The sequence below is a fragment of the Culex quinquefasciatus genome, chromosome 3 (genome assembly GCF_015732765.1).
Source record: "Culex quinquefasciatus strain JHB chromosome 3, VPISU_Cqui_1.0_pri_paternal, whole genome shotgun sequence".
Lineage (NCBI taxonomy): Eukaryota > Metazoa > Arthropoda > Insecta > Diptera > Culicidae > Culex > Culex quinquefasciatus.
Window position 1 is genome coordinate 86,728,052 of NC_051863.1, and position 25,857 is coordinate 86,753,908.

At 40.9% G+C, this 25,857-nt stretch overlaps 1 protein-coding gene across 6 annotated transcripts in view; it reads right to left on the minus strand.

Annotated features, from left to right (window-relative positions):
• LOC6052411 (glutamate [NMDA] receptor subunit 1) overlaps positions 1 to 25,857 on the minus strand; it is a 211,166-nt gene that overhangs the window by 168,204 nt on the left and 17,105 nt on the right. For 2 of the 6 annotated variants that reach the window (XM_038266327.1, XM_038266328.1), the window contains 2 exons: positions 16,036 to 16,215; positions 12,046 to 12,168 (listed from right to left, as the gene is read on the minus strand). In XM_038266327.1, the coding sequence (XP_038122255.1) occupies positions 12,046 to 12,168; positions 16,036 to 16,182 (270 nt within the window). In that variant the 5' untranslated portion in view covers positions 16,183 to 16,215. Of the gene's footprint in view, positions 1 to 12,045; positions 12,169 to 16,035; positions 16,216 to 16,549; positions 17,077 to 25,857 lie in introns of those variants that run through there. The other 4 variants (XM_038266329.1, XM_038266332.1, XM_038266330.1 and 1 more) reach the window with 4 other exon arrangements.

Consider the following 25,857-nt stretch of genomic DNA (forward strand, 5'->3'; position numbering starts at 1 on the left):
CACCACCAGCGGCGGCTGCTTCTTCTCCCCGGCCGACTTGCCGGGTGCTGGTACCACGGGGGTGGTTTTTTCTGCTGCTGGGTTCGCATTGTTGTTGTTGTTGCTCTTCTCCGCTAGCGGGCTGAACTTGTTGTTGCTGAGCAGTTTCTCCACTTCTGGCCATTGCCGTCGTTGATCTCCTCCTTAGCCTTCCTGCGGCGAACCTTGATCACAGGATGAAATTCGCCCCCGTCCTCTCCTCCTCCTTCGGAGTCTTCCACCTCCATGCCCGTCGCCGCCTGCGTTTTGGGTTGGAACCCGTCCGGATTCTCCCACACACTTTTCCTCAAGGCCGCGTTCCAGTAGTACAGCCTTCCATCCTCAGCCCTATGCTCTGTCTACTCACTCTCCGCCGTTGCGTCCGCCGCCATGGCCGTCGGCAAAAGTAAAAAAAAAACACCGTCAAAAACGCGCTCAAAAGACACACGTCTGCTCTGAGCAAGCTGTCAAACTGGAATGGCATTAAATGACTTGCAGGCATTTTAGGATTTTTTTAGATTGAAGTAAGAAAACGGATTTAAATCGTATTGCATTTTCACATCCAAATGAAAATTAAAAATCTTTCATATAAAAACACATTAGAAATTGAAAAAGTGAACTTTTTTTGACTCATCTTTGATTTGCCAACAATTTCAAGTAATTTGTATCCGTAAAATCTGCGAGGAAAACTAAACAATATTTCAACCAAAGAAAAAGTCATCCGCATGCTTGAGCACTGAGTTGAAAAACATCATCAAGAAAATTTGAATTGTCGAAAACGAAAAAAAAAAAACGAAACTATTGGCACTACGCCCCCCGGGGCATGGCCTTCCTCTAACGTGGGATTTCTGCTCCAGCGCCTCTGACGAGACAGGAGAAACCGGGACCGACGTTTTACTTCACCATCCGATAGAAGCTCAGTGGATAAGGCGGGAATTGTCAAGCTATCTGAATCACAGATTGCTTGATATTTGTTTTTGAACACGAATTTTCTTGCAAAAAACAGAAGAAGAATACAAACGTAAACACTCAAAAAGAAGACTCTATCCAGCCGTCCCGTCCCAGTTCGTTACTTTAAAAAAAACCCCAAAGTTTGTTTGTAAACATAAATCATTATGACGTTTCTAGAAGTGTTGCCATGATTTTAGGATTTTTTTCTCCAAATGGGTGCGTGATGGTGCGCGAGGGTGCTGGAGGTGTGTGCGACTGTTTCAACTCAGTGCATGCACCGCTTGCTGAGTGTCCAACTCCTGATGAAACCTAAATATTCGACGCGAACATGAAGACAACAAAGAAGATGAAGAACGCATTTGCCGTCAAAACTTGAAAATAAACAAACCGCGTGGTAAACAAAGGTATAATTTCATAATGTTGAAATGATTTCCATGAAAAAAAAAACGACACGGGATTGATTTCCAAACACCAGTTCGCGAAGGACCCTACCAGTGGTGTCACGGTTCGCTCACTCGAATCGTGGTTCAAACGATACGTCATGACGCTCAAGTGTGGTTCGCTCATGATTGCGAACCAAGCACGAGCGAACCACGATCCGAACACCCGCCGTGGTTCGCATGAACCCTTGCTCTCTCATCGCGAATGAGAGTGAGAGGGACCATCAATGAGCGGTTCGCAAGAAGAACTAAAAACAGCACTCAGAGAAAAACATTTCATGATTTTGACAACAGAAGGCTACGGCAGACGGCCTTGACTATGGAGGGCTACAGAGCATGGCTGCAACAACTCATTGGGATGGCCTGGGTCTTCCAATGACTCCGTGGATACACGCAGAAAAATAAGGCATATTTGAATCAACAAAACGTTTTGTTGATTTGAAAATCAATTTTTTTGTTGAATCAACGCTAAACGTCAAAGCAGCTTTTTCAAAACAACAAAAGACTTTTGTGGAATCGATAAAATCAAGGTTTGTTTCAACGCAAAATCGGCGTTGATTATATTCAACAAAAATTTTGTTGATTCAAACCTCGTACAGGCTGATTCTACAAAACTTTTTTCTGCGTGTATATTATCGGTGGGTTCACCGCCGTAACAAGCAAGAGGACTACGGTTTATGACTGCAGATCATACCCGCATAGCTCCAGTGAGTATGGTACACTTTTTATATTATGTTGTTATGTTCTGGGTCAACAGAGGACTCCCTGGTTCCTTGGGGACCTTCCACAAACGTGGACACTTTTTTGGAAATCTCTACCGCCCCCATCGTAGACAATTTCCATTCAAATTAAATCTTTTTTCTATAGAACGTGGTTAATCGCCATAGCACTGCCCCCCTCCCCCTCACCCTAAGGTGTCCACGTAGTTTATGGATGGTCCCTTGATAACTTTATCGTTAACAAATTTAAACAATTTTGTGGGAGTGAAGAATAAAAACAAATAAGTTTTTCTATCAGTGCCTACATTCTCCGTTGGCGAACCGTTCGCTGAACGCTCTCTTTACTCCGTTCAGAGCGGAGCGGCGAGCGAGCAGAGAAATGATGATCGAAATTTTGGTTCGCGAACCGTTCAAACCCGCCGCTCTAAGCGTTCGATAAGCGCGCACCCGATAGGTTCGTCGATTGAGTGGTTGTGATACGCTCATAAGCGAACCGTGACACCACTGGACCCTACCCGCCAGAGACTATGGATAAATGCCCCGCGAAGTAGCGATGAAGATGGTTTTGCAAGTTCAAAGTTCAGATTTATTTGGACCACTTCGCGATGAACTTCTTGTGAGTCCAAAAAAGGTCGGATCCTAAACAAGCACGCGATTCCTTCGATTCCCTGTGCGAGTCGACAGCGGGAGTGGGCCAATCCTCGGAGAATGTGCTCGGAAAGACCAGCTCCGCCACAATCACCGCCCAAGTAACCAATCAGCACTAAAAGTAGTAATTGTCTAGCACTAACAGCGCTTTACGTGCAGTGAATAACAGCTGAATTGTTTCGGAAATTGCTGGAAATGCGCTTTTACAGCTGATTTCCAGCTGAGTTTGGACTTTATATTTCTGTTTTAGTGCTGGGCCCCTACTGTTGTTGATCCGGCCCTGCAAAACGTCAAAAAAAATTGAGATGCAAAAATGTTGTTATCTCTTTCTCTCTCCTCCTCCTACCCCAGTTCTATTTTCGGTTTGTTTACATCTTCTTTACCGACACAGCTGATGGGAGGAAACGGCTGAGAGGAGGAACAATTTATTTGATGAAATGCTCGGTGTTGGGGACTTGATGCCAGGAACGTGTTGTTGATGTTTACTTTGGTCGAATCATGCACCTTTGCCATCACGCATAAATATGTGGTGGCATCCGGGCGCAGCTTCAGTAGTATTTAAATGTTCCCTTTTCTTGCTGGAAGGTTCATCTCATTTTTGCTCGAGCTAATTTATCATCAATAAAAATCCAAATGATGGTCTTGCCAAGACCGTCTTGAACAGATTTATTTAATTTGTCCGGAGAACCGTAACAAAAATGTTGATTGTATCAAATTCACTCATCGGGACATTGTGGTTCCCACGGCCATTTGCGTTGGATACCAATCTGGCCCAAAGAACGCCAACTTCCATCCTTCTAGAAATCTGTCAAGCAGAAGTTTTTGTACCAAAAAATGTTCAGTTACTCCGCAATTTAACAGCAACAGCATAAACATGTTTTTTTTTTTATCAGATAAAATAAGAAATCTTAACTGCGACCGAAAGCCGTCTAATTTTTTCTAAGCTCAGCTGGTTTGTTTCGGTGAGGGATGAGCGAGACAGAAATATTTTGTTTTGGTTTTCATCAATCTTTCTCTTTCACTCCTCAACTGTGTTGCCAGTAAAATGGGAAAAAATTAAGCAGTGTTGCTAGTATCTGCACGAAATCAGCTGCATTTCAGCTATTGCTAGAGCAGTTGCTTTAGAGCTGATTTGCTCTCACGTTAGCTGTTTTAGAGCAGATTAGCTGTTGAATGCTGGTTTACAGCCTATTAATGATTTCTGTTAGTGCTGAATGGTTACTTGGGCGGAATCACGGATGTTCCTGCACTTGGTCGGTTACTCCCTGCCGGAGATTGCAGCGAGTTGTTCGGAAGGATCAACAGCGGGACTTGGCCAGTCCCCGGTCCAGTACTACCCAGCAAATCTTACCGGTCAATCGACAGCAACAGTTTTCATCTTTTTTCGTAGCAGATTTGCACACACAAAAAGTGATGTTTCTTGAAGATTTGGTGTAAACAAACAGACAACACCAATACTGCTACACTCACAGAGCCCACGCAGTAGTATTAGTGAAGAGCCCACGATAAACAACGTGGGCTCTTCACTAATACTACTACGTGGGCTCTTCGAGGTTTTGGTGACTGTCAAACGTTCTAGCCATTTACAGTGGTGCCAGAGGGTTGGTTCTGTCGGAACAGCAATTCAGTGAGTGGTATTTTCCGGTTGACCAGCAAATAGAAAGTGGTCTTCTCTGCAGATGTGAGTATTCTGCTCCTGATGTTGCGCCAGACTAACCTCCACGCTACAGCCGGGTGCTCGTTCATGATCTTTGGCGGGGTTAGTGTTCTCCTGAAGTACCCGTGGTGTTCTGTTGCCGTTGGTTGTCCAATCAACCGTTGCGGTAGGTATGGCAGTTCTCGAGCTATGGCTTTTAGACACGGGTACAGCGCCGGAATCCCACTAATGTTTGGTGGGTTATCCAGCTAACTAACGAAGGAAGCTGCGAATGGCGTTTCGCAAGATCCTCTGATAAAGCGGTTAAGAATCAAAGCTTTGCTTTTCATCTTTGGCACGTGCAGGTTTAGTCCTCCATCTGCTACCGGGAGCGCTAGCTGGTCGGATATCTTCCCCAGATAAACTAGCCAATCTGGGACGTGACTTTGGCTATGCAAGCGTTCGGCATGCTAAGCACTTATGCCATATACCACAACTTAGATGTCACAAACGAATTCAAAAGAGTGACCTTTTGATGGATGGAGAGGTCACGTGGCTTGAAGAGCCACATGAGGTAGGACGTCTTCCGGATGGTTTCTCTCCAATTCTCCTCAATCGTTCGTTTCAGTGAATTTAAGTAGATAACATACAAGATCTTCACAGAGTCGCAAACCGTCGTCCAGCCCGCTCCTGTTGAGTTCTCTCGCTGCGGTCCAATGTTCAATGCAGTTGTTTTCGCTAGATTCAGCCTGGCCCCCGAGCACAGCCCGAAGTCGTCGAAAGCCCGCTTGACATCAGCCAGCTTCGTTTCGTCCACCAAAATGATGGAAATGTCATCCGCGTAGGCAACCACTAGCTCTTTGGGATGGTTACAAATAGCAAGAAGTTTCTCGAGGAGAGGATGAAGGAAAACGACAAAGAGCAGCATGCTAAGAGGATCACCTTGGCGCACAGACCTCTGAATGGGAAATTGAGCGGAGAGCTTCCCATTGATGATTATCCGTGATCGGGCGGAGCACATCAGCCTACCAATCAAAGCCACCAGATTTTCGCTGATGCGCATGCTGCGCAACACGCTTAGCAGGTACCCACGGTCAACCCGGTCGAACGCATGTTCAGATCGAACGAGATTAGCTTCCCAGTTTTTCGCTTGCAGTTCAACTCCACAACCCTGTCCTTTATCGAGGTGAACGGACACTAGAGCTGCGGTATTTTTTTACTACCTAAGCTCAGAGTTATTTCAAACAAAATTCACAGTCTTTTTAAAGACTACCTGAGTTATTTTCCAAAATTTTAAATAGTCTTTTCAAGACTAACCCCACCTGAAATTTTGTTGTATTTTACAAACGAAGCCATCTTTTTAAGAGAACTTTGCTTGAGAACTTTGGTAAACGCAAATCTTCTGAAGATTTGGTCGTTACGTCGGTGAAGCGTTGAAACGCTAAATCGGCTAACGGAAACAGAAAAAGAAACAGCCTCTTCAGGTTTCTGATTTGGTCTGATTCTGATTCTGAAAGTGAGGTCAATCCTCCAATTCCATTGGCAAACAGTTTCGGTGTTTTATCCGAAACAGTTGATAAGGATCCTTCTCCTCGTACTGAGCCTTCTGCCGTCGAGAAACGAGTAAAGGCTCTGGCAATTGTAGTGACTTCCGTCTCCGATTTGGCCAGCTTTCGAACGCAACTGAAGAATTGCAAGGAAACTTGCAATTTGAAGGTTTCGTTCCAGCTTGGTCGAAGAGGAGAATGTCGCTTGTTGACGGAATCTTTACAAGATCACCAAACTTTTGTTGGTTATTTGAAAACCACAAACACACTTTCTACACGTATGAGACCAAGAATGCTCGTCCATTCAAGGCGGTCCTGAAAGGTCTCTCGAACGACATGTCGGTTGATGAGATCAAAAACGAACTTAAGGTGTTGCTTGGCTTTGCCCCATCCCAAGTAATACCAATGAAGAAAAAATCAAACGGGAATATTTCTCGCTTTGGTTTGACTTCACAATTTCATCTGGTTCATTTCAACAGAAATGAAATCAACAATTTGAAACTTTTGGACAAAGTTCAGTTTTTGTTCCATACACGGAAAAAATGGGAGCATTTTAAGAAACATGGCGGTAATGGCCAGAATCTGACCCAGTGCCGGCGTTGCCAGGCATTCAGTCACGGTACTGATCATTGCGCCATGGTTCCAAAATGCATGGTTTGCGGGGACTCTTCTCACGACAAGGACAATTCCAGAGTTTTTTTTGAAAAGGTCCTATAAGCTATTGTCTTTCATATGTTTATAGGACCTAATCAAAAAAATGTCGAGAATTGTCCCGTGAAAGAAGTCACCCAATTTAAATGTGCAAATTGTGATGGAAATCACAAACCAAATTTCTGGGATTGCCCCATCAGAAAAAAGGTTTTGGATTCTCGTGCTAAGCATCAGCCGAAATCTAAACCGAAATTTTCTCAAAGTCAGGTTGTACCTGCATCTTTAAATCAAACGTTCGTGCTGTCTCACTCGAACAATGCAAGAAATACCCCTACCGTGGAAAAGTTAGATAACAACAATGGTATTTCTTATGCCAACGTCGTTTCGGGTTCGAGTTCATCCACGAATTTTAAATCCTCTACCAATCTTCCTGAAAATGGGCAGGTACCTCAAATTTGTTTTGAAAATGTTTCTGCTGGCAACAGGGTTGCGAATGAGCGAGCGAGCCAGAAGCCGTGCTCGCTCATTCATGAGCATGAGGACTTAACAGGTAGCTCGTGCTCGCTCATGCTCATCGCATGCGCTCGCGCTCAATGAGCGCTCATCAGCAAAGCAGGTAGATTTTTAGTATTGTTGATGAATCTGGCATAGGCCAACTGTATTGTCACTTTTGAAGATAACTTCATCGCGGAAAAGGGACATGAACTCATCAAAGTTGCATTGTTAATTTCATTTTGTTTAACCGCGGTAAATTTTGATGAAATTATTCGTTGGCGTCGAACTGTCAAAAGTTGATCGCGGTGAATTGTGGGGGATACTTTTCTACCACAGTTTTTTGTGTGATCAATGTGGTAAATGCTTTTGTGGATTTTTGACAATTCGAAATATTTCAAGAAAATTTACCGCGGTTAACCAAAATCAAATTAACAATGAAACTCTAATGTTGTCAGCTTATTATTTGTTCAGAGTTTGATAAATACTAGTTTTTTTTCGCAATTAAGATGTCTTACTTTGCTTAGAATCCCAGACACTCTTTTTAGCTTATTTAACAATCAAATTTGGGGTAAACTGTCAAGGAACAGAATAGGTCTTGAATAAGCTGTTAACAGGATAACACTCGATTTTTTTTATATTAAAACATGTTTTTACTTGTGAGAGCTCGCTCATTTCTCATTTTTTTATTTGGATCGATTCCAGCATATAAATCTGATAATTGATGTGAAAATTATCTAAAACACAGATTTGACATTTATTATGCAAAATTATTTACAAATAATTCAAACATGACGTATCGTATTATCAAGAAAACAGCTATATTGAATAGTTTTCTCTATTATCAACTTAATTTTTTATTAATCGAATTATTTCTGAACAGTAAAATAAATAGTGTACATTTGTAAGGTTTAATTTTGTAAGGTTGAAAAAACATGTACAGAAGTAAAACTACGCATTTTTCTGACATAAAATATGTACCCTTTTCCAGATGTAATATTCTATGATTTTTTTTACTGTGTACAGATCTTAATTTAACACCTTTACTCTGACTCCAAAACAAGCTTCAAAACAAAAATTATGAAAAATATCTTCATCCAATATTATTATTATTATGATAAGCCTATTCAAGCCTCCATAAAAAAACAACCTCGAAGCTCTGTTGAAAAAGAAAGGTTATAATCGTTTACCCGTTACAGGTAAAACAATACCGCTCATTTTGCTCAATGAGTAAAAATGAGCGCGAGCGCGAGCAATGAGCATTTTTGCTCATAAAATAAATGAGCAAACACGAGCACGAGCAAACGTGAGCTAGCTCGCGTCGCGCTCCTCCTCACGAATGAGCAAAAAATGCTCGCTCATGAGCGGATGAGCGCTCAAAATCGCAACACTGGGTTGAACTGACAATTATTTTAGCTTCAAAAGATTTTGGAAAAAAAATAGAAGGTTTTTTAATTACGGCTATACATTGTGTACACAGCAAAAAAAAGTAGTAATCCAGCTGCGTGTAAAAGGCCTGGGTGTAAAATAAATATTGCATTATTTTATGCAATTGAAGAGAACATACAAGTGTTTTGATTCCCCAAACAGACCGAAAGCCAAAACCTAACCTAAAAATTGTACATGCAGTGTGTAATATTAATTGTCTATTGTGACGAAGGTGATGTGCATACTTTTGCATGCGATTTTACTATCGGATTTTTTGCTGTGTATATTAAATCAAATCAGTTTGCTTTATTAAACTTGTTGCCTTTGTAACAAGATTTATAAAGCTTGAACAAATGTCATGTCTTATAGTTATTTGTTTTTATTTCGTTGTTAATACATTTTAAAAAAAATATTTATCTTGAAAAAAATTCTAGAGAATACTTATACTGCGCATTTTTTTTTTCAAAATAAATACTTGAATTTAAATCAGCATTTAAAATTTACGAATTTTCAATCTCGGATCGAACAATTTTCTGAAAATAAATGCATTATTTAAAAAGCATAACGATTTACGTATGAGCGTATATAAATTTTTAATCTTTTAAATTTTAAGGAAAATGATTTTGATTTCGATGAAAAGAATATTCTGTGTAAACACTATCAAACGATAAAAATAATGTATTGTGTATTTGATGACACAACATATTTTCTGAATATTTTTCATTTTAAAAAATCTGTTATTTATAAGGAAAATCGCCGAGCTGAACGATATCTTCTTTTCTTCGATATAATTATTTCGATAATTATATAACGTGTGTTTGCATATGAGAAAAAAAATCAAATCAATTGAAAAAGTCTTTGCTTTAATATAAAAAGTATAATTTTCATTATTTAAAATATTGTTTTTTTTTTATATTGCAAGATTTTTGCTCATGCAGAGTATTATTTAGAATTCCAGTTTGTAAGAAGAATACAGAATATGTGGCATAAGTTTGGTGGGATTAAACCTAGAAAGGGGGTGTGCGAAGGGGGGTGTGACATCGGACAGCCCGCCCCGGGTGACACCCGGCCTTAGTACGCCTCTGACTATACAGGTTAAATGTAACAAATATATTAAATGTTTGTATCCACTTATAAACAGGAATTCTAGACTTTGTCTCAAAAATAAACTGTTATTTTATAAACAAATTTTCAGACCTGCCATGCTTTATGCTGTGCCGATCTGGACAAGCTGTTGCTTAACCAGGAAGAAAAAACTTCAGAGGATTCAGAACAAAATTCTGAAAATGATTCTGAAACTTCCTCCCTGGTCCAGCACCAGTGAACTTTGGATGTTATGTCCAGCGCCATACCTAGGGGTTGGCGCAATTGGCGACAGCCAAGGGCGCCAGACCTTGGGGGGCGCCGAAATCGATGATTGTTCAAAATTTTTCATGTCAGCTATAACATCCTCATTAGATATTTGAATTATATAATAGAATTACAAATAACTAGATAATTTGGTTTAAAATATAAAAAATATATTTAGGGGCGCCAAAGTCAATTGTATGAATATTTCTACTGAAGTGTTTTAAAAATTCATACTTTTAAGTAAAATGCTAAATTTATATTTTCATCAAAGAAGGGGCGCTCAAGTGGCAGAAAGTTAAAGGAGTTCTAGAAGAGCTTCTCAAAATAAATACACGTTAAAGTTTGGACCGTTGTATAATGAAGTTTAAGTCATACGTTCCGGACTAAAAAAATGTCCAGCTATATTTTATTTTCACGTTAATTTGGCTGTGAATCACAATCAGCAAAATTGTGAAAAATATGGTCATATTTTGAGGTTCTTTGAGATAGGATTTATTTTAACATTAAAACATATACCTTTCTTTTGAAATTTGTACACTCTCGAGTTAAAAATAATGGCCTTTGAAATATTTTCAGCTCGATTTCCCCTTTTATAATCAACTTCGTGCATTAGAATTTGCATACCCTTTTTCAATATACTATAGTTTTGAAATTGGAAAACTGCTATAAATTTTCACCAATAAGACCAACATTATTTTTTCAAGAAAAAAAAAGTTTTTCAGAGCACATCACTTTTTCAGTTTAGCTTCACCGGTGTTGTTTACTTTTTAAATCGTCTAAAAAGCTTTGGCAATGAAAAAAATTAAAAAATCAGTTAAAAAATAAAATAATATTTTATCAAGGTTTGTAAACATTGATATAGTATTGAGCAAAAAAATATTTTTCTAGAATATAATATTAAATTTTGCAAATTGAAAATTAACAGATAAATACTGATGAAAATAAAAATCAATGCAAAACATAATTTTAAAAAATAAAATAATGGAAAGATTCTTAAATATCGTATGGGCAAATCACTGAAATGAATAAAAATTTCTTATGTTTATATATTTTTTTTATTTTTTTTTTCTAGCAAAAAAAAATTCGTCAATACTTAGAAATTTTGGAAACTTATTATTGCAAAACAACTGGACAGGTGTATAATGCATTTCAAAACACTTTTTTCATTCAAATGTTAAAACCGTGGCCTGTAATTCATTTTTTTTTACTTTTTTATTGTGTGGTCAGAGTCGAGGGACATAAACTCAAAAAAATATTTGTAAAGGCCTAAATTGATTTTGACGAAATTTTGCTCTGCCACTGCATGTTGAAAAATTATACTTCGATGCCGGTGTGCTCTTTTTAACTAAGCTTGCTGGGATTCCTATCTAGATAGAACAAGAGAGCACACGGGCATCGAATTATATTTTTCAATTTTCAAGAAGGTTTTTTTTCTTTTTTCGTTTCATTTATCGAAATGAAATCCAAAACCAAATCAGTTAATTATTTTACGAATCCTTTGTTTATATAATCACATTAATACTAGATGAGATCAAATTATGCAGGCTTAAAAATATAAAATTAGCTATCAAGTTATAGCAAAATTTATCATGATTGAGCATTTAATTCTGTGCATTTATCTGAAAAATAAATTTAAAACCAAAAACCTGCTATTATTATCGATTTTTAAGAAATCTGAGAAAATATTCAGCCAACTTAACTACTATACTAAATTTTCAATTCAACCTATCTCATATTAATTAAAAAATAAAACATAAAATCTCCAAAAAAACTTCAATTGCAATTAAAAATCAAAACTCGTATTGAAGCAATCATTGAAAATTAATATCAATCTATCAAAATGCTTGTAAATTTGGGAGGGGCGCCAAATTGATGCTTCGCCAAGGGTGCCGTGGACCCAAGGTACAGCTCTGGTTATGTCCAATAAGATATTTGATGCATTTCGACGAAAATCATTGCAGTCTTCAGCTGCATTGATCCGCTCTTTATATAGTTTATAAGTTAGTTTTAAGGTATCCCTTTTCCCTTTGTACAAGTAGGACCTCCTACATTTGAAATCACTGAATAGCGAATGCTACAATATTTCATAAATAAATGAAAGTTGGTAGTATTTAAAATTGAGGTGAAAAGTCATCGATTGTGATTGGGCACTCAATAATACTTACTCGTCTTGATATCAAGTGCTTACACACATCCAAAGCCGTTTTTATTGGGTTTTTATCGATCCTAATTGTTTTGTCATAATATGTGACACCCCTAGGCACATATTGTTGATCAAAGTTGAGATGCTGTAATAAAAGTTATTTAAATTTTACGAACATTGTATACAGTTGAGGTGCTGTTATAAAAGTTATTTTAAATGTTTCGAACATTGTATACATGACAGAGTAAAACAATCTAGCAAAACAATGTAATTGGGGCAATGTCGTAAACAAAGGTCTATCCTGCTCGTTCACAATGTAAACATCAACTAACTAATCAGGATAGACTCTTTATGTACACTTTGCACTTGAGATGCAAAAATCTAGGTGTAAATATGGTTGCCTGCGCTCCGAGCCATATTGCAAATAACCAAACCAGTGCCCAGAGTGGCGTAGTTTGGAAATTGTTTTTTGACTTATTTATGTGGAGTCTAAGAACTTTTCAACATGGTTACTTCCAACGAATAATTCCCAAAAATCCTAACTTTGAAATGTATGGGGGTTAGGGTGACAAGAAAAATTTAAAATTTTAGAAAATAGATACCCCCTGAGTTCTCCTGCTGTGCTCTTGTGTGACGGACGTGTGGCAGCCACGCGCTCGCGGCCTTGATTACGTTTGATCCCTAGATCTATGGATAGTGACCATTTTTTTTTGAATAGTTCAGAAAATTTGCTGTGTCTAAGAGACATTGAAGATTGAACCTCAAGATTGAAGGTTGAAGTTTAAGTTCAAGTATTCTAATATCGATATCTCAGCAACTAATGCAGATGTTAAAACATGAAACATTAGTGAAATTTTCCGACCTTTTCGAAAAAATATTTTGAAAAAATTTAATCAAGATTATCATTTTAAATGGGCATAATATTCAATGTTTGGCCCTTTTAAAAGTTAGTCTTGATTTAAAAATTTACAAAATGTTTTTTTGAACAGATTGAAAATTTCACGAAAGTTTCATGTTTTAACATTGAAAATCGGACCATTAGTTGCTGAGATATCGATATTAGAATATGGTGGGTTATTTTGGTGAGACTTAGAAAACTTCAATGTTCGTGTTTCTTTTCCTTAAAGCGGCTGTATCTTAGTATCTTAGTTTGTTTTTGCATAAAATTTCGATTTTTTTCCAATCACTATTTAAAAAAAAAATCATGGCGGCAAATTTTTTTACCATGTTTCTCTATGACTCAAAAGTTGCGGGAAATTGAGTTTTTGTGGAAAAAAAGTTGATTAAAAAATCAGCAATTTTTTTCCGTGTACCTACTTTTTCTCTCAATAGTCCTCAACAATACAATTGATCAGAAAATTCACTCAAAAGTTACAGCTGTTTGAATATGTACGTACCATTTTTGTATGGACAGCTGCTTGTATGGGTGAACCAATGACACAAAATAGCTTGTTTTCGTTATAGAGAAGGCCCCACAAAGTTTGAGCCAAATCAAAAAATACAAAAAATAAAAATGGTCGAAATCGGCCGATTTTGTAGAGAGTTGCTACCTTTTCACTAAAACTGCGATAATTTTGAAATTTTCATCAAAACGGCATTTTAAGTTTCATTCGACCTTTTCAAATGTTGGGCTAGATTTTCCGGTTTAGACTATTTTTCCTACACTGAAAGAAAGACACATAGCTGTATCACATGTTTTACACATGAATCTGCCCCATACGACTTTGCATGTGAATGTAACGTGTAAATCACTTGAAAGAATCCATCGAGCGACCCTGCAAATCCAAATGCAAAACACGTGAATCTTAAGTGAAAGCTCACATGACATTGAAATGGTGTGCATTTGCATTCCAAATGATTGTGTAGTGTAATTTGAATGGTTTTCCAGCGATATCCATTTGTATTGAATATTGCATACGATTTTCAAAAGATTTTTTATTACGATTAGAAACTTTTTATTATATGCCCCCTTTGATATAAATACAAAATGTCGCACAAAAAACAATCAGACTACAATCTTTTTTACATTTTTCACTTCTTGCTGTTCCTATCCAATAGTTGAATGTCACCGAGTTGCGGCTGAGGACAAAACGCAAAGGCCAGCAGAGCCAACCAAGACCCCTACACAATCCCCCTTCCCATCCCATGCCTTGTCTTTAACATCAATCCCTTCCCTACTAACCCCGAGTAGGCCGCGGGTAATCGGCTCCCTCCCACTAACATTTACACACAAGATCCTCTGTAATTATTAAGTTTTTGTAATTACAAAAGCCGACTCGGTCCTAACCAGGTGTGTGTGTGTGCAACCAACCAAACGGGACCACGCGGCCGCTTCTTACAAATTGAGTTGTTTCCATGTATTTTTAGATCTACATTCTATACATGCAAATAACTCGCATAGGCATTTGGAAGGTGTTAGCTCTGCCGAGCTTCGGTGACCCATTTCTACGCTGGCTAGCCGAGCGCGAGGTACTTCAGCTTTACCGACAAGCCCCGCCCTGAAGAACGTTTGCACCAATCGGGTTCAAACGTTATTTAGAACTTCCGAACCCTTGTCAAATGGACTAGAACCCAGCGCGTATATAGTTGATAGTAACAGTATTTCTAATTCCAGTCATAGCTCACCAAGCCGTAATGGCCTAGTGGTTAGCATTTTTGCTTACCAATCCAAAGGACGGGGGATCGAACCCCGACTCAAGCGACTTTGATTTTTCGTTCATGTTCAGAGTTTCAAGATTTATATTTCCTATACTTTCTCGTTGGGAGCAGATGGGAATCGAACCCAGGACCATTCGCTTACAAAGCGAACACCGTAACCAGTCAGCCACGGCCGCTCCTATCGACTCGGTCCTAACCAGGTCCCAGTACCGAAAAGGACCTAATAAAAATAATTTTATGAAAAAAAAATAAAAAAATAGTTGAATGTCTGTCTGGGCGACGGAACGAGAATAGCTTCCGGTAACAGGAACCGGTTCTTGAAGTCGTCTACCTGCTTGACCTCAGTTCTTGGAGGCCTCCATCGACTCAACCTTGACCTTGACCTGGATATGGAGTAGCCACGGACACGGGTATGGGAAGCAATGTCGCCAAGGACAGCGTCACGGAACTGCCGACAGTTGCACATTTTGTTCGTTCCGGAACGCAAATCATACTGCAGCCAGATGCCGAAGTTGCCGGATCAATCGGCCAATACAGCGTCGATCCGGGAAAACGAATTCAGGATCCAACCCTTCACCGGTGTTGGATATCCTAGAAATTCATTAACATTGTTAGTCTAAACGTACATATTTCAATATTCACGCTATTTCTATTAAATACTTACCAAAAAGTTAAAAAAACGCAATTTGGACTGTCTTCGTCCGTCGCCATCTTACGAATGAGTATTTTTTCATCAAACACCTTTAAATCCAATACATTTCAATCTCACGTGATTTCCATTTGGAAATCAAGGGAAAAGTCAAATGGGGCAAATCCGAGTGAAATTCTATTGAATCCAAAGTGAACACCACGCGATAAAAGAATGAAAAACATCTGGCTTGCAATCAGCTGATTTCTGATGATAATCATTTGAATGTCATATGAAAAACACATCTATGTCAAGGGAAAAGTATGGCAAATCATCGTGATGATTTTTCAGCCAGCTCACGTGAAAAAGCATATGAATTTGCTATGTCCGATTTTTTCAGTGTAGAAAGGCCAACTTATCACCTTTCATTTGCGTCCAAGACAACTGAAATCGGTTGAAATGGATTGTAGGTCACCCTAATGGCCAAACAAAAAATCTAATTATTTTGGTCAAGGAATCCTCAGAAAACTTTTGAACTCGATCGGAGAACTTTTTTTCGGTTCAGGCTCTTTTAAAATGGAATTGCTGTATAATTATTTCCTCTTGTATCTAATTAAAAGCCAATTTCACTGATCCAGGTGTAAGGTGTAAGCAAAACATAAAAAAGTTGTTTGTAAGCGTAACGTTTCCATACACCAATTTATAATATTTTCTTGAATAACTTACCGCAATCACCATTGAGAAATGAGTTTCACTGTCATTGTTGCTCAAGACACCACCGATGTTGAAAAATGAAGGATATTCCAGTTTTTGTGATTGTGTCGAGCTACTGATTGCTAGTAGCAATAACATAGAGCTGAACATCCTCTTCATGGCTAATAACGGCCAAGCAAATTTAGATTTTTCCTGAAAAAGTATACTCACTTAAAGCGTTAAGAAGAGTGTTGGATGTACTGTGATAATAATGAGAAATTAAATAGAACAAAATAACCGTGATTACGTATCACTTTTATATCAAAATTAAGATTAAGAATAGTAACAGAACCTGTAAAAAAATTTGACTCAAAATAGTAAAATACCAAAGGAGTAAAAAAAGATCTCATGGCTTATATTTCAAAACCTAACTACTTATTCTAACAATGAATTTACATTTATGAGCCAAAAGTATTTCCAACCATTATTCAACATGTTTAACTTTGCCAACATTTATCAAAAGACAATTCATGGTATAGTTACTTACAGTTAGTTACAGACGAGGGCCATGTATGTTACCATTTTTTTTTTATTATTTTCGTCCGCAGCTCTGCTGATCTTTTTTATCGAAAATTCCCTCAACTTAATATGCAAATGTTACTTGTTTTCACTGAAAAGATTCTTATTCTAAGCAATGGAACACTCCCTATAAAAAATGTGTTATCAATGCAATTTCGAGGATGTAATCAGAGAAATGCGCATGAGCGCTGATAGGGGGAAGCGGGCCATATTTTCTACATGTTAAAAAATGTCATAAATTTGTTCGTGTTCTGGCCTGTGGTCTATTTTAGTCCAAAAAAAATCAATGTCTCGCAACTCTCCCTAGATACAGAAAAAGATAGGTCGATTATTAGGGAAGCCAGTGATAGGACCATCGCAGGCGTTCACAACATAGTTCGCAGCATATTTTGCAAAAAAAAACATCGTTTCAGTATTTTTTATGCCAGGTGGCGCGGGACTCGCCCACAAATTCGAAACACTTTTGTGGTAATTTGTCAATAGGATGCCAAATGCAAATAATTTCTTTTTACCCTATAATTATTATGAACTTTATTTTGCCATTCTGTAGCTATTTTATTAGTGAAAGTGGTATCTGCATTTCAAGATAATGCCTCCAAATTGCCTGTTCCATAATTTTGTGTGTATATATGTGTGTGTGTGTGTGTGTGTGTGTGTGTGTTTTTTTCACGAGGTCGGAATCTGCTACCAGACACCTTAGGGGTTTTTGTTAATTTGATTCGGTTAACCGCGGTGGATTTTCTTGAAATAATTCGAACTGTCAAAAATCCACCAAAGGATCTACCGGTGGATACTTTTGTACCACAGTTTTTTGTGTGATCAATGTGGTAGATGTTTTGGTGGATTTTTGACAGTTCGAATTATTTCAAGATAATCCACCGCGGTTAACCAAATCAAATTAACAAAAGCCCTCTGAGAATTAATTTCTCAGGTAGTGTGGGGTTGGGAAAAACGAATTTCCCGACCCACTAAACCAGTCCTTGAACGCCATGCCCTTTTCCCCCCGGGACCACCTTTCGGTATAACTTCGGGGGGAGGCGTTGCATTTTCTGCACTAGTCTACTTATAGGATCCATGCCGGGTACTAGAACCATTTCCTGTTCCACATACATATGAGTCCATGCGAGGGTTTAACCGCGCCCAAGAATCGCGTTGCTTTTGATCGGCTAGTCATATGCAGCCCTCTCCTTAGACCATCGAGACGTGTACCGATTTGGTAGAGCCAACCGTCATAACGTGCTCTCCTTCACAGCCACACACGTGGGTTCTCGACTCCTGTGACCATCGAGACGTGTACCGATTTGGTAGAGCCGACCATCTTAACGTGCTCTCCTTCACAGCCACACTCGTGGGTTTTCGACTAGGCTCCTAGTCGTTCCTACTCTGATCGTCTCTCCATTTCCGATGGAGAGCCGAAGTGATCTGCGTCACTGCTCCGACGACCGCATTCCACTTGGCAATGTCGCTGCACATTCTTTGCACCACATTATCCGGGCTGGTGTCTGCTCCGATAATTGCCAGCATTTCGCTTCGCGCTGCCTCGAAGCGAGGGCAGGTGAACACCACGTGCTCCGGTGTTTCCTCGCACTCGTCGCAATCCGGACAGAGAGGAGACTCTGAATGTCCGAACCTATGCAGGTACTTCCTGTAGCAGCCATGGCCCGACAGGAACTGTGTGAGGTGGAAGGTGACCTCTCCGTGCCATCTGCTCACCCACGTGGATACAGACGGGATAAGCCGATGCGTCCATCTACCTTTCTCCGTGGTGTCCCACTCACGTTGCCATCTTGCCAGCGATTCGGCTCTCGCAGCTTTCCGGATACCTCTCGTGCCTCTTCGGGTGTAGCGCACGGTGTCCTCCTCCAGTGTGATGCCGATGGGGATCATTCCGGCTATGACGCCAACTGCTTCCGACGAGATGGTCCTGTATGCGCTTGCAACCCGCATGGCCATCAGTCTCTGCGTTCTGTCGAGCAGCGCTCGATTTCGCTTCGTCCCCAGCGCCGTCCACCATACCGGTCCGCCGTACCTAAGTATGGACGTCGCGACACTTGCCAAGAGGCGGCGCCTACTGCTCCTGGGTCCAGCGTTGTTCGGCATCATCCTCGACAGTGCCATGATCGCCTTAGCCGCCTTCTCGCAGGCGTAATCGACGTGACTGTTGAAGTTCAGCCGGTCATCCACCATCACCCCGAGGTACTTGAGCGCTCTCTTCGAGTGCACTACGTGTTCCCCAACTTGTATATGGGCCTGCTGCACCTTCTTGTGGTTACTAACCAGAACCATCTCGGTCTTGTGGTGAGCGATCCGCAGCTTCACCTCGAGCGTCCAGTTCCCGATCATTGCAATGGCCTCCGTAGCCAGAATTTCAACCTCCTCGACATTTTTGCCAATTACCGTCAGCACTATGTCGTCTGCAAAGCCAACGATCTCCACACCGTTGGGTAGCCCCAGTGTCAACACTCCGTCATACATTTCGTTCCACAGTGCTGAACCCAGAATAGAACCCTGTGGAACTCCCGCGGTAACAACAACGGTTTTTTGTCAATCGGCAGTGTCGTAGACCAGCACGCGGTTCTCAAAGTAGCTCTTCAAGATCATGCACAAATAGTCAGGCACCTTCATTTTGTGCAGCGCTGCTGCTATAGCCGCCCAGCTCGCACTGTTGAACACGTTCTTGACGTCAATCGTGACTATTGCGCAGCAAAGGTTCCCTCTGCGTTTTCTTCCGCGCTTCGTCGGCTTTCTCGACCACTTTCCGGATGGCGTCCACCGTGGTTCTCCCTTTACGGAAGCCGAACTGCCTCGCTGCTAAGCCATGCTCGCTCTCCGTGTGTGTTTTTTTTTTTTTACAAGGTCGGAATCTGCTACCAGACACCTGAGAATTAATTTTTCAGGTAGTGTGGGGTTGAGAAAAACGAATTTCCCGACCCACTAAACCAGTCCTTGAACGCCATGCCCTTTTCCCCCCGGGACCACCTTTCGGTATAACTTCGGGGAGGCGTTGCATTTTCTGCACTAACCTACTTACAGGATCCATGCCGGGTACTAGAACCATTTCCTGTTCCACATACATATGAGTCCATGCGAGGGTTTAACCGCGCCCAAGAACCGCGTTGCTTTTGATCGGTTAGTCATATGCAGCCCTCTCCTTGGACCATCGAGACGTGTACCGATTTGGTAGAGCCAACCGTCATAACGTGCTCTCCTTCACAGCCACACTCGTGGGTTCTCGACTCCTGTGACCATCGAGACGTGCACCGATTTGGTAGAGCCGACCATCATAACGTGCTCTCCTTCACAGCCACACTCGTGGGTTTTCGACTAGGCTCCTAGTCGTTCCTCCTCTGATCGTCTCTCCATTTCCGCTGGAGAGCCGAAGTGATCTGCGTCACTGCTCCGACGACCGCATTCCACTTGGCAATGTCGCTGCACATTCTTTGCACCACATTATCCGGGCTGGTGTCTGCTCCGATAATTGCCAGCATTTCGCTTCGCGCTGCCTCGAAGCGAGGGCAGGTGAACACCACGTGCTCCGGTGTTTCCTCGCACTCGTCGCAATCCGGACAGAGAGGAGACTCTGAATGTCCGAACCTATGCAGGTACTTCCTGTAGCAGCCATGGCCCGACAGGAACTGTGTGAGGTGGAAGGTGACCTCTCCGTGCCATCTGCTCACCCACGTGGATACAGACGGGATAAGCCGATGCGTCCATCTACCTTTCTCCGTGGTGTCCCACTCACGTTGCCATCTTGCCAGCGATTCGGCTCTCGCAGCTTTCCGGATACCTCTCGTGCCTCTTCGGGTGTAGCGCACGGTGTCCTCCTCCAGTGTGATGCCGATGGGGATCATTCCGGCTATGACGCCAACTGCTTCCGACGAGATGGTCCTGTATGCGCTTGCAACCCGCATGGCCATCAGTCTCTGCGTTCTGTCGAGCAGCGCTCGATTTCGCTTCGTCCCCAGCGCCGTCCACCATACCGGTCCGCCGTACCTAAGTATGGACGTCGCGACACTTGCCAAGAGGCGGCGCCTACTGCTCCTGGGTCCAGCGTTGTTCGGCATCATCCTTGACAGTGCCATGATCGCCTTAGCCGCCTTCTCGCAGGCGTAATCGACGTGACTGTTGAAGTTCAGCCGGTCATCCACCATCACCCCGAGGTACTTGAGCGCTCTCTTCGAGTGCACTACGTGTTCCCCAACTTGTATATGGGCCTGCTGCACCTTCTTGTGGTTACTAACCAGAACCATCTCGGTCTTGTGGTGAGCGATCCGCAGCTTCACCTCGAGCGTCCAGTTCCCGATCATTGCAATGGCCTCCGTAGCCAGAATTTCAACCTCCTCGACATTTTTGCCAATTACCGTCAGCACTATGTCGTCTGCAAAGCCAACGATCTCCACGCCGTTGGGTAGCCCCAGTGTCAACACTCCGTCATACATTCCGTTCCACAGTGCTGAACCCAGAATAGAACCCTGTGGAACTCCCGCGGTAACAACAACGGTTTTTTGTCAATCGGCAGTGTCGTAGACCAGCACGCGGTTCTCAAAGTAGCTCTTCAAGATCATGCACAAATAGTCAGGCACCTTCATTTTGTGCAGCGCTGCTGCTATGACCGCCCAGCTCGCACTGTTGAACACGTTCTTGACGTCAATCGTGACTATTGCGCAGCAACGGTTCCCTCTGCGTTTTCTTCCGCGCTTCGTCGGCTTTCTCGACCACTTTCCGGATGGCGTCCACCGTGGTTCTCCCTTTACAGAAGCCGAACTGCCTCGCTGCTAAGCCATGCTCGCTCTCCGTGTACTTGGTCAGCCGGTTAAGGATGATCCGTTCCAGAAGCTTTCCGAGGGTATCCAGCAAACATATAGGCCTATACGATGATGGGTCCCCCGGTGGTTTGCCTGGCTTCGGCAGCAACACGAGTTTTTGAACCTTCCACGATTCGGGGAATGCTTGAACCGCCGATTTCAGGGCGAAATTCGGGATTCCATCCGGGCCGGGTGCTTTCTTCACCTTCAATCTTTTCGCTACTGCCACAAGTTCTTCGTTGGTGATCAGATGACCTTCGGCGTTACTACCCCCTTCGTCGTTGTACGGTGTTGGAGGCCCGGTCGTTGGATCATGTCTTGGGAAGAGCCCTTACACAATGACCTTCAGCTTGTCGGGACACGTTTCAGCCACCATCGATGGGCCTCTGATCTTCGCCATCGCGACACGATATGCGCTCCCCAAAGGGTTCGCATCAGCGTCTTGGCATAACTCCTTGAAGCAGTTTGTCTTGCTGCATTTGATCGCTTTCTTGAGCGCGGCCTTTGCAGACCGATACTCCTCTCTGCACTCCTCTAGTTGCTTCGGATCTTGCTCTCTGGACTCGTCTTCTGGCGCTGAGGCAACTTGCTCGAAGGGTACCGAGTTCTTCATTCCACCAGTAGGCTGGACGACGACAGTTCCTTGGCTCCAGTCTCCGCGGCATGGTTGTGTCGCATGCTGTCACTAGTTGTGCTGTTAGCTCGTCGGCCCTCAAGTCTCAAGTGTGTGTGTGTGTGTGTGTGTGTGTGTGTGTGTGTATATATATATATATATATATATATATATATATATATATATATATATATATACAGCAATTCCATTTGAAAAGAGCCTAAACCGAAAAAAAAAGTTCTCGATCGGGCTCAAAATTTTCTGGGGTTCCTTGGCCAAAATAATTAGACCCGTATTTTTGTTTGGCCATTAGGGTGACCTACATCGTGCTAGGTGACAATTTTCGTCATTTTCGCAAAAACCACTTTTTCGAAAAATCATCTCTCGCGCCATTTCATCCGATTTTAGCTGTCCTAGACGCAAAGAAAGGTGATGAGTTTGGCTATTTGGGAAAAATAGTAAGTTTCAAAATCTAGCTTAACTATTGAAAAGTCGTATGAAAACTTAAAATGGCGTTTTGCCCGTGTCTGGACCAAAGAGCCTATGTCTGAAAATATTTTTATCGGATTCCTCGAAAATTTCACATAAAATATCAAAATTGGCGATGTCGAACCGTACGTTTCAGAGATATGATTTTTTGAAAATAAAAACTGAGTTTTTCGACGCGCCACGCGCAAAAACAGGAAAATGACGAAATCGGCAAAAAATCAACTTTTTTCACTAAAACTTCGATAACTTTAAAATTTCAGCGATGACCTACAGATGTTATGGTACCAAAAGTTGCGTCTTTCAATTACAAAAATTTTGATACCCAAACATCTATAGGTCATCGCTGAAATTTTAAAGTTATCGAAGTTTTAGTGAAAAAAGTTGATTTTTTGCCGATTTCGTCATTTTCCTGTTTTTGCGCGTGGCGCGTCGAAAAACTCAGTTTTTATTTTCAAAAAATCATATCTCTGAAACGTACGGTTCGACATCGCCAATTTTTTGATATTTTATGTGAAATTTTCCGAGGAATCCGATAAAAATATTTTCAGACATAGGCTCTTTGGTCCAGACACGGGCAAAACGCCATTTTAAGTTTTCATACGACTTTTTCAATAGTTAAGCTAGATTTTTGAAACTTCTTACTATTTTTCCCAAATAGCCAAACTCATCACCTTTCTTTTGCGTCTAGGACAGCTAAAATCGGATGAAATGGCGCGGAGATATGATTTTTCGAAAAAAGTGGTTTTTGCGAAAAATGACGAAAATTGCCATTTTTCGAACCACCCTAGCACGATGTAGGTCACCCTAATGGCCAAACAAAAAAATACGGGTCTAATTATTTTGGCCAAGGAACCCCCAGAAAAATTTTGAGCCCGATCGGAGAACTTTTTTTTCGGTTTAGGCTCTTTTCAAATGGAATTGCTGTATATATATATATCACACTCTTTATACCCCAAGGAACCTTCCTGTACTTATGGCACTTAACTGACTTAACGGCCTAACAACAACCAAGGTCGGGACCGACGGTTACTTTCTCATCCGATAGAAGGTTGGAGCAGATGGGAATCGACGCTGTACATCACTGAATCCCAAACTTTTTTGGCCAGGCCCCACCTTCCATACATCAATGGTGGGGCCCACGTCCACTCCAGGAACTTGTCCGGCCTTATTAGTGAGGCCCAGTACCCACTTCGGAAAACACTGCTGTACATCATTGGTTATCGCAAATATGACGAACGTGATTAATTTTCAGCATCACCAAGAACGGGTTGGACTGCGCTAGGTGGCTTGATGATGACACTTTCTATTCCTTAACCACATGCAGTTCTCACATTATTAAAACACTAATCATACGAATTGTCCTCGACAAGACGTACTTCCAGACACGAACGAAACTGATGTGTCGCTGGTTAAGATCTGCTAGTAACACCGTTGTTGCTGCTCCTTTTTTCATCGTTATTACACCGATCATTATAATTGTCCTTTATCACTAAATAATTCAAGCAAAACAATGTGATTGGGCTAATGTGAGTTTTACATCAGTGAAGTGAGCAGGATACACTGTTTGTTTAAAACTTACATTGGATTTTCCCAATGGAATATCAAATTAATAACAGTACCTGTTATTATACAATTAAATGGAAAACATAACTTAAACTGTTATTATCATCTTATTTCACATTTCCAATGGAATATCAAACCAATAACAGTTCCTGTTATTATGAAATTAAATGGAAAAACATAACTTAAACAATTATTATTATCTTATTCCACATTTCCAATTGAATATTATCCCAATAACATTATTTGTTAAAATAACAGAAACTGTTATTATTTTTTCTTTCAAAATTTATTTTCAAGAATATTCAATAACAGTTTCTGTTATTTTAACAAAATCTGTTATTGAAATGACATGAATTTTGTTATTACCGTCTGCCCGGGGTACTTCGTTTTAAAGATATTTTAGTAAATTTAATTTGAAAAATATCAGTAATATTGGGATGGTTGAATCGTAAAATCCTGTAATAAAAAGTTTGCAAAATTTTACGAAATTGAGCTCACAATTTTTTTACTGTCTAAAATACTTTGTGTCAGGGAATAATATTTGTATCTTAAACAAATGCTTACTTTTTCAGTAACTTTCCTGTACACAACTACTCGCAAATAACACAATTTTACGTTAATTTTAGGCAGATTTTTGAGTACCGCGAAATTGCCGTAAAATTGCAATGTTTTGAAATTGGCATGCCGCGTAATTTAAATTTTTTCGCCGTGAAAAATCACTAGCCCTAGTTATGTTTTATGGATGGTCTTAAATATTATTTTTTTTGTGAAAATATCAAGTGAATTCAGGTGTTCCAGAATTGTGGGACACACAATTACAATTATGGAAGAGTCTCGCCGTTGCTCTTTGCGAGGCAAAACCTGCTTCGATCGTGTTTGGCCTGCGTCGTTGTTTCGCACGGGAGAAAAAGAAGAAAAAAGTGATTTTGAAAGAAGCTGACCAGTCTCGCCGTTGCTCGTTGCGAGGCAAGGCTTGCTCCGATCGTGTTTGGCCTGCGTCGTTGTTTCGCGCGGGAAAAGAGGAAGAAAAAAAGTGGCATTTGGGCATATACGTGCTGATCCCTGTTTTGCCTGATGGGATTGGAAGTTTAAAGATAGTGCGAGATCCGTCTGGTTCTTGTTCTATGTTTAGGCGGGGCCAGACAATGCCCAATGACCTCGGAATTGGGCCGCTAGGATCTCTGCCATTCTGAAATGGGTCATTGGAAGCAGCGCGAAGGCTGTCACCACCTAATACCCGGGACTGAGAATTTTCGTAATTAAAAGACGCAACTTTTGGTACCCAGATATGTATAGGTCATCGCTGAAATTTTAAAGTTATCGCAGTTTTAGTGAAAAAAAGTTGATTTTTTGCCGATTTTGTCATTTTCCGGTTTTTGCGCGCGGCGCGTCGAAAAACACGGATTTTATTTTCAAAAAATCATATCTCGGAACCCTGTTAATGAACTCCTCCCATTTTGTAGTATGTTATGTAAAAATGTCCGGGGAATCCGATAAAAATATTTCCAGACATGGGCTCTTTGGTCCAGACACCGTCAAAACGGCATTTTAATGTTTCATACGCCTTTTTCATATGCTAGGCTAGATTTTTGAAACTTCTTATTATTTTTCTTTGAAAGGCCAACTATATACTCAAAAATCTGCCTAAAATTAACGTAAAATTGTGTTATTTGCGAGTAGTTGTGTACAGGAAAGTTACTGAAAAAGTAAGCATTTGTTTAAGATACAAATATTATTCCCTGACACAAAGTATTTTAGACAGTAAAAAAATTGTGAGCTCAATTTCGTAAAATTTTGCAAACTTTT